The following is a 14,738-nucleotide window of genomic DNA, read 5'->3' as shown; positions in this document are numbered from 1 at the left end:
ATATTCTTCTGAAGACTCTACTTGATGCCCATGTGTAAGAAGGTCTTTCCACTTCAGCTACTCCTAGCTTGACGTATGACCTGGCGATTTTTCTGCCTGCTCCTTTCTGGTGGTTGTTTCTTGGTAGTTGCATGTGCTAATCTGTATTCAGTAAAAGATTCAAGAGAGTTTTGCTTCAGATATCTGGAGCTTTCTGTCTGTATAGTTCTCGTCCCCACAGTAATCTACCCTATGAATTCTAACTACTTTGGACTCCCCAAACTCTGAACTCTGTCTCTTCAAATCAGGGAGACCTCCAGGCTTGGTTTGCGCTCCCCATCCTTGTACAATGGCCTATAAACTCTATGTAGGCAGTAGGAAGGGGGAAATTATAGGGCTTACCTTGTTTGTCTCCTTTCTTCCAGGGATCATTGTCCTGTACTATCTTCCTATACCTGAAAACTGCTGTTTCATAAATTTTGTTTGTTTTTTTAGTAGCTTAACACCAGAGGGTAACACCGTCATGGCTGGAAGCAGAAGTCCTCCACATCCCTCACTTGAAAAATAAAAAGTGAAACATTGTAAACCACAATCAAACTGTGTGTTTAGAAGTTTAAAATGACAAGGGCTTGAGATCCACCTACATGGATGAGGGTACTTTTTTATCTCATTTAGGCAAGAAAACATTAAAATAACAATGAAAGGATTTAAAATCCTAGAATTTCAAAGCAGCAAAAGACTGTTTTAATCACCCAGTTCACTTCCTTCATTTGGTATATAAGGAAATGAAATCTTAGAGATGTTAAGAACTGTCAAAAGTCATATTAGTGTTGGGCAGAGGTGGGAGTGTGACCTGAGTTTCCCAAAAAACAACCACTAAATCATGCTGCCTCTATTCTGCCCCCAAATAACCATTTATCAAGTGCCGTTAAATACCATGTGTCAACACTTTGTAAGCATTATTTCAAATATCCTGACAACTCTAGTAGTGTCAAGGTAGGTATTACTATTATTGCCGTTTTACAGACAAGTAACCTGAAGCTCAAACAGTTTAAATAATTTGTCTAGTAGTTCTCAAAGTGTGGTCCTTGAAACACTCCTGGTGATCTCCTAGGTCCAACTATTTTTATGATAATATTAAGATGCTATTTGTCTTTTTTTTTTTTTTTAGCCATGTTGACACTGGCACTAAAGATTTAAAAATAAAGGTGGGTAGGGGTGCCTGGGTGGCTCAGTCATTTAAGCATCTGACTTCGGCTTAGGTCATGATCCTGAGGTTCATGAGTTTGAGCTCCGCATCAGGCTCTGTGCTGATAGCTCAGAGCCTGGAGACTGTTTCGGATTCTGTGTCTCCCTGTCTCTCTGCCCTTCCCCTGCTCACATTCTGTCTCTCTCAATAATAAATAAACATTAAAAATAAAATAAAATTAATTAATTAAAAAAACAAAGGTGGGTAAAACCACTTGCACCTTAACATGAACCAAGGCAGTGGCACCAAACTATCCAATAACTATTGTATTTTTCAGTCTGTACTTTCAGTTAAAAAGAAAGCAAGTTTCACTTAAGAATGCTCGGAATGAAACAGTAAAATTATTAGTTCCATTAATAATTGATCCTTAAGTAGATGCTATTTTGTCATTTTGTGTGACCAAAAGGGGAGCACACTTAAGGCACTTCTACTACCTCAAGGAAAAAACACTTGAATGGTTGAGTTGTAAGCTGAACTTGACTTTTTCCCCATATACACTCTTTTTACTTGAAATAATAATGGACAAACTATGGTTAATCATACTTGGTTATGTGGTAGGCATTTTCTTGAAAATAAAGAAAATGAACCTATCACTTCACAGAAAACAACTGACAATATTTGTTGCAATCATAAGATAAACTTTTAGGGAAAAAAATAGAATTTTATAAAACTTATATCCTCTTCCCTGAACTTGACAAGTTTTTTTTTAAATGTTCATTTATTTTTGAGAGAGAGGGAGAGAGACTGAGCATGAGCAAGGGAAGGGCAGAAAGAGAGGGAGACACAGAATGCGAAGCAGGCTCCAGGCTCTGAGCTGTCACCACAGAGCCCTACACATGGCTTGAACTCACAAACCATGAGATCATGACCTGAGCTGGTCATATGGTTAACCAACTGAGCCACCCAGGTGCCCCAAACTTGACAGCTTTTTGAAGAATACTTCAAGACTTTCTTAATTAACAAATATTTTTTTAGTATATTATATAGTGAAATGTGTGAACATTTGGAAGATCTGCTTCATTCAATGAACAAATATTTTCAAAATGACCAATTTCTCAAAATCATCCATTAGTAAAAGATACATTCAAATTGTGAGATAGAAATGTATTTTAATGTAACAGAATATAAAAAAGTTCAAAAAAAACCAATATGGTTTCAGATTCTACACTGTGATTAACCTTTTAAAAAATTTTTTTTAAGTTTTATTATTTTCATTTTTGAGAGAGAGACAGAGACAGAAACAGAGCCTGAGTGGGGGAGGAGCAGAGAGAGAGGGAGACACAGAATCTGAAGCAGGCGGCAGGCTCCGAGCAGCTAGCATGGAGCCCAACGCAGGGCTTGAATTCACGGACCGTGAGATCATGACCTGAGCTGAAGTCAGACGCTCAACTGGACTAACCTTTAAGAAACTCTTTTGTCAAGATTATTGTATCAAAGAAGGCTACACAAAAATTATCTGAAAAGGCTATTAAAATACTCTTCCAGGGGCACGTGAGTGGCTCAGTCAGTTAAGCGACTGACTCTTGATTTCAGCTCAGGTCATGATCTCACAGATTGTAAGTTTGAGTTCCATGTCAGGCTTTGTACTGACAGCAAAGAGCCTACTTGGGATTCTTTCTCTCCTTCTTTCTCTGCTGCTCCCTCCATTTGTGCTCACTCTCTCCATAAATAAGTAAACTTTAATAAGTAAATAAATAAATATATATATTCTTCCATATTTCAACTCTATATGATGTGAATCTATATTTTCTTCATATACATCAACCAAAAACATGTGACAGAAGCAGAAATAGATAAAAGAATCCAGCTGTCTTTTATTAAGCCAGAGAATAAAGAGATTTGCAAAAGTGTAAATAATGTCATTCTTCTCACTAAATTTTTTTTTTCAAAAAAATGCTTTTGGGGGCACCCCGGTGGCTCATTTGGGTAAGTGTCTGACTCTTGATTTCAAGCTCGGGTTATGATCCCGTGGTTTGTGAGTCTGAGCCCTACATTGGGCCCTGCGCTGACAGTGTGGAGCCTGCTTGGGATTCTCTCTTTCTTTCTCTGCTCCTCCCTCACTCACAGTGTCTCTCTCTCTCAAAATAAATAAATGTAAAAATATGTTTTTGTATTAATATGTATTAAGTTTATTTTAAATGAATTAGTAAATAATTGTTTCCAGGTGTTCTCTGTTTTAGTTTTGAATACAGTAAATAACAAAAGCTATAACCCACACAAACAAAAGCTCTTTAGAATTCTCAGTACATTTTAAGAGTGTGTAGGGACCTGAGATCAAAATGTTTGAAGAGTGCTGATCTTAAATAACACGCCTGGGAAGAAGTAACACCAGGTCTCTTATCTGTCTGTTCTCAAGCCCATGTTGTTTCCATGGACCAATGTTCCTTCCTTACCCAAGAGAGTCATCAATATTAAAATAGGAAATAGAATTAGGTCCCTAAAGCTTTATTTTGCAATGTTTTTTTTTTCCATAATGTTTAAGTTGTTCAGTGTTTTGATATTGTCCCTTGTGGAAGCATGAGCTTCCTGTCCCTAAAACTTTAGAACTCCGTTAGGAATTCAAGAGGATTCTTTTTGGCTACAGAATAAAAAGGAAGTGGTGTTACTCAGCTGTCAGCTTATGCCAGAAGTAACAGTATTTTGGGTTTTACATTGTACATAAAGTCCAAGCAGTTGGGAGATATTCTTTATTAGATTTTTCAAAACAGAAGTAACTCTGGTTGTTTGGCCCCAGGCTTGTTTCTCATCTACTTGGTGCTAAGCCTAAGCATTAGTTTTATGCTTTGGGGGGAACACCTTTGCTTGGGGACATCTTCAGAAGGAAATCCTGCATGCCTCTCCGTAGTACTGCGTTCTCAGCCACCTCCCTCAGGCCTCTGTGTAGCTTCTCCATCTCCTTGTATTCACTTTTCACATCTATACAAGAGCAGAAAGCACATGTCAGGAACCAGTGTCCCAGAAACGTCCCCAGAACACAGATCTTCTGAGGATCTTGCTATGACCTACGTCCCTTGTCCCAGAATGCGACATCTAGAATGGAACGTAGAGATCAGGTTTATTTTATAAAAAAAAAAAAAAAAACCTGATCAGACTGGGCAAGCTGACTCTTAAGGTTTATCTCAGCAGAGTGGTCACCCTTCAAAAGAAACACAAACCTACCCATAAAAAAATCTAGGAAATCACTGGGCCTTCACAAGAGCTCAGGGGAAGGAGATACCAAGTCCACCACATAACAAACCTCTCCCTCAGTCCTCTCCAGGCTTCTCTCTCCTTCCTCTGCTCCCCCTGCTCCCAGCAGTTATCATTCTAAGTGAATTTGCTGTTTTGACATCTTGTCTTGGCTCACGATCTGCAATCATATATCTTTATAATGGCTAATTTTATGTGTCAACTTCTCTGAGCTATGGTGTCCAGATATTTGGCCAAACACTATTCTGGATATTTCCGGGAGCATATTTTTGGATGAGATTTACATTTAAATCATTAGACCTTGAGAAAAGCAGACTGTCTTTTACAATGTGAGTGGGCCTCATCTAATTAGTTGAAGGCCTGGCTAGATCAAAATACTGGTCTCCCCCAGGCAAAAGGGAATTCTCCATTTTACTAGTTTAATATACATTCTCACACAGCCGTTTACCAACCAAGTAATACTTAGAGCAGGGACTGTCTTAGACCTCTGTCCTCTGTCACAGTACTCCCTACATAGTATGTATTTTGCTGTTGATGGGAAGAAAGGGAAATGATCTTAAATTATGGCAGGAGCAATTTACATCAAACTCAGGGGAACATTTTTCTTGTGTGGGAGACCTAGATAGTTGGAAGACCTTTGGTGAGCAGGAGTTCTTTAAAGAAGACACAGCTGGATGACTATAATCTTAAGATAGGCTCCTGTGAAGTCCAGACAGAAGGCCATGAGAGAGTTCAATAAAGTACAGTGAGAGGGTGTTGTATCACCTTCCTACAAGACCATTAGGAACAGGTTAGATGTCTGCCTAACCAACCAGAGATGGGAATAATAATTTCTGCAGCAAGAGATCCAGGTAGGACAGATGCTTATAAGCAGCAACCGTGGCTTTTACTTTGGAAATAGCTCTGGCCACTTTCGCCATGACATATTCAATGATACACAGCAATGGCATCAGATCTATTTTTTTCCCAGCAGGCAATTGTGCCCAGAGTCTAACATTTAAAAGGTACGAAACATACAGAGTGCAAAATAAGTCTCCCGTTTTCCGTGTCCTCCAGGCTCCCCGTTCCTCTCCTCAGAGACAACCAGTGTGGCCAGTTTCTTGAGTATCCCATGGAAGTTTGTATGCATACACATACGTGCTTCCTTTTCTTCTCTAGCAGATGGCAACATATTCCACACAGTCTTTCACTTTGCTTTTTTTCACTTTATATATTTTGGAGATTGTTTCATGCCACCAACTCTGTGTAAAAAGCCACTGTAGTCTTTGTAACAATTGCACGGTCCTCTATTAGTTGTGTACCTAAGTTAAGTTAACCAATGCTCTGCTGATGGATATTGGGGTTTGCCAATATCAGCAATGCTGCCCCAAACAACCCCATCCCTGTGCCATTCTGCTCATGTACGAGGATACCATAGGATAGATCCCTAGAAGTAGGACTGTTGGGTCAAAGGATATGTGCATTTTTAATTTTGCTAGAAATTTCCCAATTGCTTTTTGCACCAGTTACACCATTTACCCATGGCATGGAATAGAGATGGTTGCTGGCAGATGCTGTTGCATCCTCAGGCTCCTGGTTCATGAAGAGAAACCTTTCTCCACCACCAGCAGAATATGAGGCTTTTCATGACAAAGCAATGGGTTTATGGAGACTGCAGAGCAGAGGTATCGATTTGAATTTGCCACTTTCCAGCTATGGATCCTTGGGCATATTATCTAAACTGAGTCTCTGTTTCTACATGTGCAAAATGGAGCAATAGCATCTCGCTCTGAGGGCCAACATGAGAATTCTATGGGATGCTGCACACAAAGTCTGATAATCATGCATAGTCTTGGGCGGGTGCTCAGCAAAGGGTAGGGTAGTTGTCGTCATCATCATCATCGTCATTGTCATCTCTATCCCATGTCCTGGAAATTCTTCCTAACTTTATTTCTTTAAATCCAGCAAAGATCAGCCACAGCTAGGGGTGCCTGCAAGGTCATCGCTTATGTGAAAGTTTTATGTATTTACCTGCAAGCTCCTTGTAGAGACCATCGCCCTGGGATGAAGCAAGGGTCAGCATGGTGGCGATACTGCCCTTCACCTTCTCCGTCATTCCATTCTATACAACAAAGCATGGTCATTCTGTTAGGAAGCCACACTCCAAGGGAAAAGTTATCTTACGAAAGGGACCCCACCCAATCCCCCAAACAAATTGTGCAGACTGGGGTTGCCAAAATCAAAGTCAGTTCCAAGGGTGGGCCACTTTAGAGCACAGCAAATGGCTCCAGAGTCATCAGAGAACCATTTATGTAGGGTCCTACTTGTGTTAACATCTCCTTTCCTGCCTATCAAGGGTCATATGTGATTGGACCTCTCTGGTGCTGACCAACTGAGTCAAGAGCTAAGGAGGCTTCATGCAGGGGGCAGGGGCGGCAGTGGGGAGGAAACAGTAATCATAGAGATGGCAAAAGAGAAAAAGGTGCTGGTCACTAGCCATGATCCTATCGTGCATTTATTCACTGGAAAGATGTTTACTGAGTACCTGCTTTGTGCAGCACATCATACTTGACATTCCTGATTCTTCATCCCAACTGCCTGAGAAATTTCTTCTTTCTTATCTCAGACCTTTTGTGAATGCAAACCATTTTCCCTCTTCTAACCATCTCTTGTGTACCTCTGATAAACACCTGGCTCTTCTGTCAGACACAGTACTTTGAGCCTGGATCTCCTGACTCTAGCTTTTTTTCTTCAACACACCAGGTCAAGCACCGTAAGCTCTAGTCCCAGCTCTAGCTGTGAGCCCTGAGCTAGTAACACAGGCCCTTTGGGGTTCAGCCTCTTCGTACATAAGATCAGGGAATGGGGTCACTCTGTGTCCTTGCTCACTTTGAACTTCCTACATTTCTGTCATTTAAGATGCATTTGTATTAATCAACATACTAAATCATTTATTTTTAGTGGAATTGTTTTGGGAGGCATAAGAACTAATTTCTTTTTTAAAGTTTATTTTTTTTATTTTTGAGAGAGAGAGGGCATGAGCAGGGGAGGAGCAGAGAGAGACGGAGAGAGAGAATCCCAGCAGTCTCTGTGCTGTCAAAGCAGAGTCCAATGTAGGACACGAACTTACAAACCATGAGATCATGACCTGAGCCAAAACCAAGATTCGTACGCCTACCTGACTGATCCACCCAGGTGCCCGAGGGCCAATTTCTGTATACCCAATGGGGACCAGATGCCGTAGAGTTTGGCCAATTTTCTGCAAGTATTTGTAGACTATCATAACATAGTAAATAACAGGAAGTAAACTGCTACTGGCAAACGAGACACCTCTTAGCCTATCCTGAGAGAAATTATATGCTTTGTATTGTAAAGAAAGGTATTTTCCAAAACTGCAGTAGGGCAGGGGTAGGGGCCCTGGTGGGGGACACAAGATTGAGAAGTAAGTTGCAGACATTTCAGGAAGTAGGTTGGTTCAGAGGTGAATGAAAATAACAACTAGCCAGCTTCCTTAGTTGCTTAGGAGAGGGTCAGCTAGGTCTGGACTCAGGCAGAAAAATTTGGAAATGCACATGGCCACGGAGAGGCCAACAGTGCCTTGGGCTAAAACAAAGAGTTTTTATTACTTGGGAGGGGGTGGCAAGCAAAGAGACCCAGAGCTGAGACAAGGTGGCCCAAGTGTACTTGACAGAGCATTAGGCTCAAGGAAACTCTCAGGAACTGTTTTCTGAGATAGAATCAAACCTAAATCTATGCTAGGTGTCAAAGTTGGCTGACCTGTAATAGTTTATCGGCATTTATTTATTGATGTTTCATGTAGACTAGACATTTCCCTCATTTCAAAAAATCCGTCTGGAGATTATGCTATTGTCGGAGATGCTGGAGCCAGCTTACCTATCCCCAAACCTACTGCTGCAACTTAGTGTCTGTGTGGCCTGTTGCTACACTTTTCTCTCTCTACCTCAGTTTTCTTATGTGTAAAATGAGAACAATAATAGTCCCTACCTCACAGGCTTGCTGGGGGTTAAATGAGTTAATGTATATCAACAGCCCCACTGTTCCACTGATCACCTAGTAAAGAGGAAAGAGCCAGAGGTGGGGGGTGTGGGGGGGTGGAGGGGTGGGGGGGTTGCTGCACTTCTGAAGTCATAGCCCCAGAGAGACCTTGACACCAGCATGCTTTGGTGGTGAAGGGGGGATGCCAAGTGCCAACTGGTCTCCTCTCCAGGCATCACAGCATTGGTTGGGGGTCACTTTATAGAAGGTATCAGCTCTTTTTGGACCTGAACAACTAAGACCTCTTTCATCTCTGTAGCTGCTTCTTTCGCTCCCCCTAGGAAGCCTCTTTGGGGCTGGAATTCAGACTGTGGGTATAGAATACCTTCAGTTGTTGAAATTGGTGCTGCATCCTTTCTTGGGCCCTTTCAAACATGCCCTCGGCCACCTGCCGGTCCACCCCTCTTCTGATGACGTCTTTCATTCTCTCACATGCTTTTTTGCCAGCAATCTGAGCTGCCTCTGGCAAAAATGACAGCCACAGTCACACCACAGCAAGGACTTGCAGAGAAATCTTTAGCATCAGGAAGAAAGACAAGCGAACAAACGAAAACTGTATAAGCACACATATATGTATGGGTAAACAGACACATACATACATACAAACATACACACATGTGTATTCATATATGTGGCACCATTTTCCACACAGTGGAAATTGTTTAATCATAATATGATACAAAAAAATCAGCACTCTAAAAATTTAGATAACTGTCATTCGGACAATCTAATAAATGAATTAAGCAGAAGTTTGCAAAATTCCAATGCACTGCCCCCCACCAGAGAAAACAATGGGACCGCCAAAACAAGAAGGAGCTGGAGAGTGTGTTTAAAAATATTTAAAGGGAATGAGAATGGGAATGGGATAATGGATTCTACAGTTTAACTAGGTGAGATGCAGCAAGGAGAGGAGAAGCAGGGGGAGTAGATAAAGAAAGGGTGCACAAAAAGCATTGGAAACACACAGAGAAAATTGATTCGTGGGTCACCTGTCTCCTCACCCTTAAAGTTATTTGGTTTTCAGAGTGTGGAGTAAGAGTGTGAGAGGGACTTAGGACACAGGAAGATGAATATTTTGAAGGGAAAGCAGAAGAAAAGGATGCAGAAGGAGCTGACAGAAAGACCCCAGAGGAAATGGGTGTGTCGCCCTCCAAAGCACCCACCTTCATAACAGGGCTTCAGGTCGTTCTGAACAGAGGTGGTGAGAGACTCATAGATCCTCCTCTTCTTTCTGAGGATGTAACCCTCCAGGCCTCCCAGGATGGCACTTATCTGAGAATCCACATTCACAAAAGGCCATTTGTGACAATTCCTTCAATAGGAGTGGGTCAGGTGTTCCTGTGTGTGGACACCTTTTCCCTCTGCCTTATCTCATGCTTGGCTGTTCACACATCGTTTCCCCAACTAGGCTGTGAGCTTCTCATAGGCAGGAACTCTGTCTTAGCATCTTTATAACCCAAAGTGCTTCCCATAGTGCCTGGCACTTACAAATGACTCAAATATTTGCTGAGTTGAACTCAGGCATGTGCAAGGTGGTAGAAGAGGCCCTCCTTGGGGGAGGGTGTGAGACCAGGATAGTACTGAGTCTAGTTCCTGTGAGGAATAAATTTCTGTTGTTTTTAACCTATCTAGTTTATGACATTTTGTTTTAGAAGCCTGAACAGACTAAGATAGCCTCAAGGAATGTGGGCCAGAGACAAGAGTCTTGAGTACTCCAAACTAACAAGTGATCTGCAAAAAATGACCCTTCTTGAGGCTTCACTGTTGTGAATAATACTACATAATATTGTCAAAAATGATGGAAAGTCAGTTACAAGTGGATATTACAAGTGGATTCAAATGTTTGTACATCTAAGGATTCTTTGAATATTCTTCCTGGGGACTGAGTCTCATTTCCAACTTTGGCACTTACTGCCAGTTGCTTCCCGGTGGCACAGAGCTGGCCAGGTGTCCTACCTCCCCATGGCAGTCTCAAGGCTGCCCCCCACCCCTATCCTACTGTGCGTCATGTCTCACAGCACCTGCTACGAGATGTACCCAGGCCTCAGCATTCCAGGGAACAAGGGGGAGACACACTTAACACCCCCGAAATCCTGCTGGTAAGAAAGCCACTGCCCAACCTCACTACCCTCTTCATTTTACAAGGATCTTACCTCCTGGATCAGAAAACTTTTTTTGTAACTATCGTATTTCCAGCCACTTCTTACTCCAATTTCCATCATTTTCTCCTGTAGAGAATGCTTAAAAGCTTCTACATGGGGCAGCAAAGCTGACCCAGTGGGCTTTCCAGCTCTACAGAAGAAACAATATAAAATGTTAAAAGGCAACAGTGGCTACCATGGGGCTAAAACAAAGAGGAAACTAGCTGGTATCCTCTTATTCACTTTAAGACAGAGTGATGAGAACAAACAGTATCGAATTCCTATCAGTGCCAGACACTGGGCTGTGCTAGTTCCAGAACCTAAAAACCTGTGAAATCCATTTTACAGACAAGAAAACTGAGGTTCAGAGAAGAATGCTGATGTGTTGACAGCTACACGGCTAGTAAGTCACAGAACCAGGCTACTCTGGACACTGATCTGGGTAGCCTCAAAGGTCAGGCTTCCCACTGCCAAGTTATTTCCATTTGAAAGTATGCGACTTGAACTACATTTTTAAAAAATGTTTATTTATTTTGAGAGAGAGAGAAAGAATGAGAAGGGCAGAGGCAGAGAGAGAGGGAGAGAGAGAATCTGAAGCAGGCTCTGTGCTCTCATTGCAGAGTTGACATGGGGCTCAAACTCATCAACCCAAGAGATCATGACCTGAGCCGAAATCAAGAGTTGGATCTTCAACCCACTGAGCCACCCAGGCACTCCTGAACTACATGTTAAGATGGATAACATTTAGGGAAGTGAGAAGAATGAGGGGTTATTCTGCATGGGGACAACACAGGAACAAAATTTCAGAACATCCCAGGAAGAAGAAGAGAAGAGGGCCTAGACTTGAAATCCTAGCCCTCTCTGTATGAGCTGACTGACCTTGAGAAAGCTGTCTGGAGCCCTCGGAATCTCAGCCTGTCCACTTGTAAATAGACAGAAAGCCCTTGACAGGGTCATTGAGAGGATCTGATAAGATCATGCATGCACAGTGCTTAGCACAGTTCCTGGTACATCTCACTTGCTCTTTGCTACCCACCAGGCTGGCTGAAGCACGGGGCTGGTACTGAGCAACAGGACTGGGAGAGAGTGGAAAGGCCAGTTCGAGGCAGGTGGAATGTCTTGAATGTCATTCTAAGGAATTTGGAGTTTATCCTATAGACTTGTAAACGGGGAGAGGGTAGATGGAATGGCACAATCCCAAAGGAGTCAAAGGAAGGTGGGGGCAGAGAAGAGGAACACTGAGTAAGAACCAAGCAGAGGTAGAATGGTTCAAGCAGCAGCAGGTGGTGAAATGCCAGCAGCCAAGGAGGGAGACTGGGGGCAGGTTCTCGCACTAAGGGATTGGGAAATTCTGTTTCTGTTGGTGGAGAAAAGGATGAGAGGTCAAGGAAGGAGGGAAGGAGGAGGCACTGTGAAGCTCAGACAGCTAGTGAGTGAGCATGCAGTATGTCAGAAACAAACACAGGGCCATCAGTCAGCCACTTTGCCTGTTTGCATTCGGAGAAATTTACAAAGGCCGTGTGTTTGCTTCACTCCACACTCTCCAACCAAAATAATCTGTCCTGGGCTCAGATCCATAAGAAAATGTATCCCTTGCTGCATATATGAAATATTTGAAAAATAATGGGAATCATAATATTACTCTGAAAGTAACATCTCCATCTGTATTCCAGGTCACCACGAGAACTTATGTAAACCAAACCAAGAAGGCTTTTATGTTTTGCCAGAGACTAAGCATTCCTCTTCAAGTTGAAAGCTACTCTTTATGCTTTCAGATCCAAAGTACAAATTCTTATAAAGAGGAGATACCAGCGCAATGCTCTTCAGATGTTTGTTCATGAAGGAGCAAGAGAAAGGATCTTTTACCTAAAAATGCCTCCAAAAACGGGATCGATCTGGTCATAGATGGGCTGAGTGATGGCTTCGTTCAGATCTATTCTTGCGAGAGTCCTCGAGGCATAGATGCCATTTTTCAGGCAAACAGCTTTCAGCGTCTGGTGAAAGCCCTGGTTTCCTCTACTCCTCTAGGTAATTAAACAATAAGTCAATAGCTTTAGTAAACATGAACTACAATGTCAAAGGATCAGAATTGTACTGCCTTTGGCCGAAGCCTATGACCAAGAATCACAGGGAAGAGAAGGGACACGATAGTCTTTCAACATATTCTTGAGTTAGAGGGCACAGTGGTCATGTCCAAGATGGTGGCTGCCCTGGCTTCCACAGCATCTTGTGCTCCCTTGATCACAATCCTCTCTATATGGTTTATATTTATCTGTTTGCCCATTGGGCTTCTCTACCAGAATGGCTGCTCATTGTGGGCAAGAACAGTGACTTATCCATCTTGATGTTCTTACCATCTGGCAACAGCATAAGTAAGTAGTGCTTAAAGGAGCAATTATTAAGTGAAAATGTGCTGTGACCCGACTAGGAGTATATGTTTCAGACCTTCCAAGCAGAGCCCAAGTTTCTAACTACTTTTTGTTAAATGTCTAATAAAATGTAATTTGATTTGTACATCTTCGTAATATTTTTTCCCAGAGAAATAAATTCATAAGTCGGAGGCAAAAAAAATATGACAAAGCTAGAGCCACAAGAGACATTGATAAATCTTAGCCAGATGGTGATTCTTAGTAAAGAAAATAAAAATATATTTGCACTGACCAAAATTTTAGTAGAGGCCCTTGTGATCAATCAATGATATATGCTCTAAGGAAATCTGTTTCAAGTGCATGACCATGTAGCATAATATAATTGGCATCATTTAGGTTATTTTACTATGTTACATAATGATATGATGTTAGCATATTATGTTTGCCCAAATTTCTGATCACAGAGGAAAGGGGCCTATCTGAGACACCTGAGATATGTCTGTAATCACAGAGAAAAATGCCATTTATGAACTGGTGACACAGGGCACAGTTCATGGGATGATGTCCTAGCGAAGGTCTAAAGATGTTCTTTCCTTTCATGAGCAAATTGTCTCAAAGGAATGGTCTCCACTTTGTCCCTTTGCTTTCTCAGAACCTACTTACTCACTTTTGGTGATCTAGGATCTTTCCATTATACAGAAACAGTTCTCCCCAGAGTCACTTACTTATCTATTGCTATGAAACAAATTACCCCAGGCCTGATGGCTTAAAACAACAATAAACATTTATTTATTATCTCTCACCAGCTCTATGGGCCAGGAATTCAGATATGGCTTGGTTGCTCTTTCACTGTTCACCAGATGGCCAGGCTGTGTGGCCAAGGTTAAAAGGCAAGTAAACGCCACCCAGAGAAGAGACAAGTACATGATTCAAGGTTGCTGAGAACAGACAATATGCACACTAGGCTCAGGTGGTACAGCATTTACTTATAGCAAGAGGAGAAAAAGTATGTACAAGATCCAGTCCTTTGCAATGCATGGATTGCATGGATCCCCTGTGGCCAGCAGACCCCTTCACAGCCAATGCAGGTGATGTAGCCAGTGCAGGTGATCCCACAATATGGGATCCACAATGTAGAAGGACCCATGCTCTCCCCCACAGGATCTGAAATACAGAAAACTGGGAGCTTGCCCAACGGTTTTGGCCGCCTATACTAAGCAGAACAAAGAAGTACACACTGAGCATAACACAAGGAAGAATATTCCCACACAAGGCGATAAGCTCAGGACAGGCTCTGAGAGCTCTTTATCTCTTTCTAAGGAAGTATTCCAGGCCCAAGGCCCATTCTTACATGGCCAAGTGGAAATTGAAAGACCGCATGCATGGGCTGACCTTTCCCAACAGTGGGCCAGTGCTGGCTCAGGCCTTCTCCAAGAGGCTCCATCAGGCATTGGCTCGGGTTACAGTCACCTGAATATGCCTGGAGGACCTGCTTCTCAGGAGGCTCACTACAGAGCTGGCAAGACAATGCTGGCTATTTGCAGACCAAACTTCACAACGTTTACAGGGATTTACAAATGTTAAACTAAGTAACTGGTTGGCAATTACAAGTAGCTACAGTCATTTGCAGAGATGCAACAGGCAAGTGTAGGGGTTGGGCATCCAGGCTCTGAAGATAGACAGGCCTGTGGTAGATGTGGCTCCCATACATGGCCACAGACAAGTTGCTCAGCCTCTGTAATGCCATAAAATGAAAATAATAGGAAGAGAGTTTAC

At 42.3% G+C, this 14,738-nt stretch overlaps 1 protein-coding gene across 1 annotated transcript in view; it reads right to left on the bottom strand.

Moving 5' to 3' along the window:
• Positions 1-3,901: 3,901 nt before the first annotated feature.
• NUGGC (nuclear GTPase, germinal center associated) overlaps positions 3,902-14,738 on the bottom strand; it is a 49,107-nt gene continuing 38,270 nt past the window's right edge. The window contains exons 14-19 of the mRNA XM_039217369.1: positions 12,460-12,617; positions 10,606-10,744; positions 9,616-9,724; positions 8,778-8,914; positions 6,428-6,518; positions 3,902-4,144 (exon numbers count right to left, since the gene is read on the bottom strand). Of these exons, the coding sequence (XP_039073300.1) occupies positions 4,005-4,144; positions 6,428-6,518; positions 8,778-8,914; positions 9,616-9,724; positions 10,606-10,744; positions 12,460-12,617 (774 nt within the window). The 3' untranslated portion in view covers positions 3,902-4,004. The remainder of the gene's footprint in view (positions 4,145-6,427; positions 6,519-8,777; positions 8,915-9,615; positions 9,725-10,605; positions 10,745-12,459; positions 12,618-14,738) is intronic.

This window comes from Hyaena hyaena, unplaced genomic scaffold (genome assembly GCF_003009895.1).
Source record: "Hyaena hyaena isolate Hyena2069 unplaced genomic scaffold, ASM300989v1 scaffold_682, whole genome shotgun sequence".
NCBI classification, from domain to species: domain Eukaryota; kingdom Metazoa; phylum Chordata; class Mammalia; order Carnivora; family Hyaenidae; genus Hyaena; species Hyaena hyaena.
The sequence above is the reverse complement of the archived record's forward strand: the minus strand, read 5'-3'. Positions and strand labels throughout refer to the sequence as shown.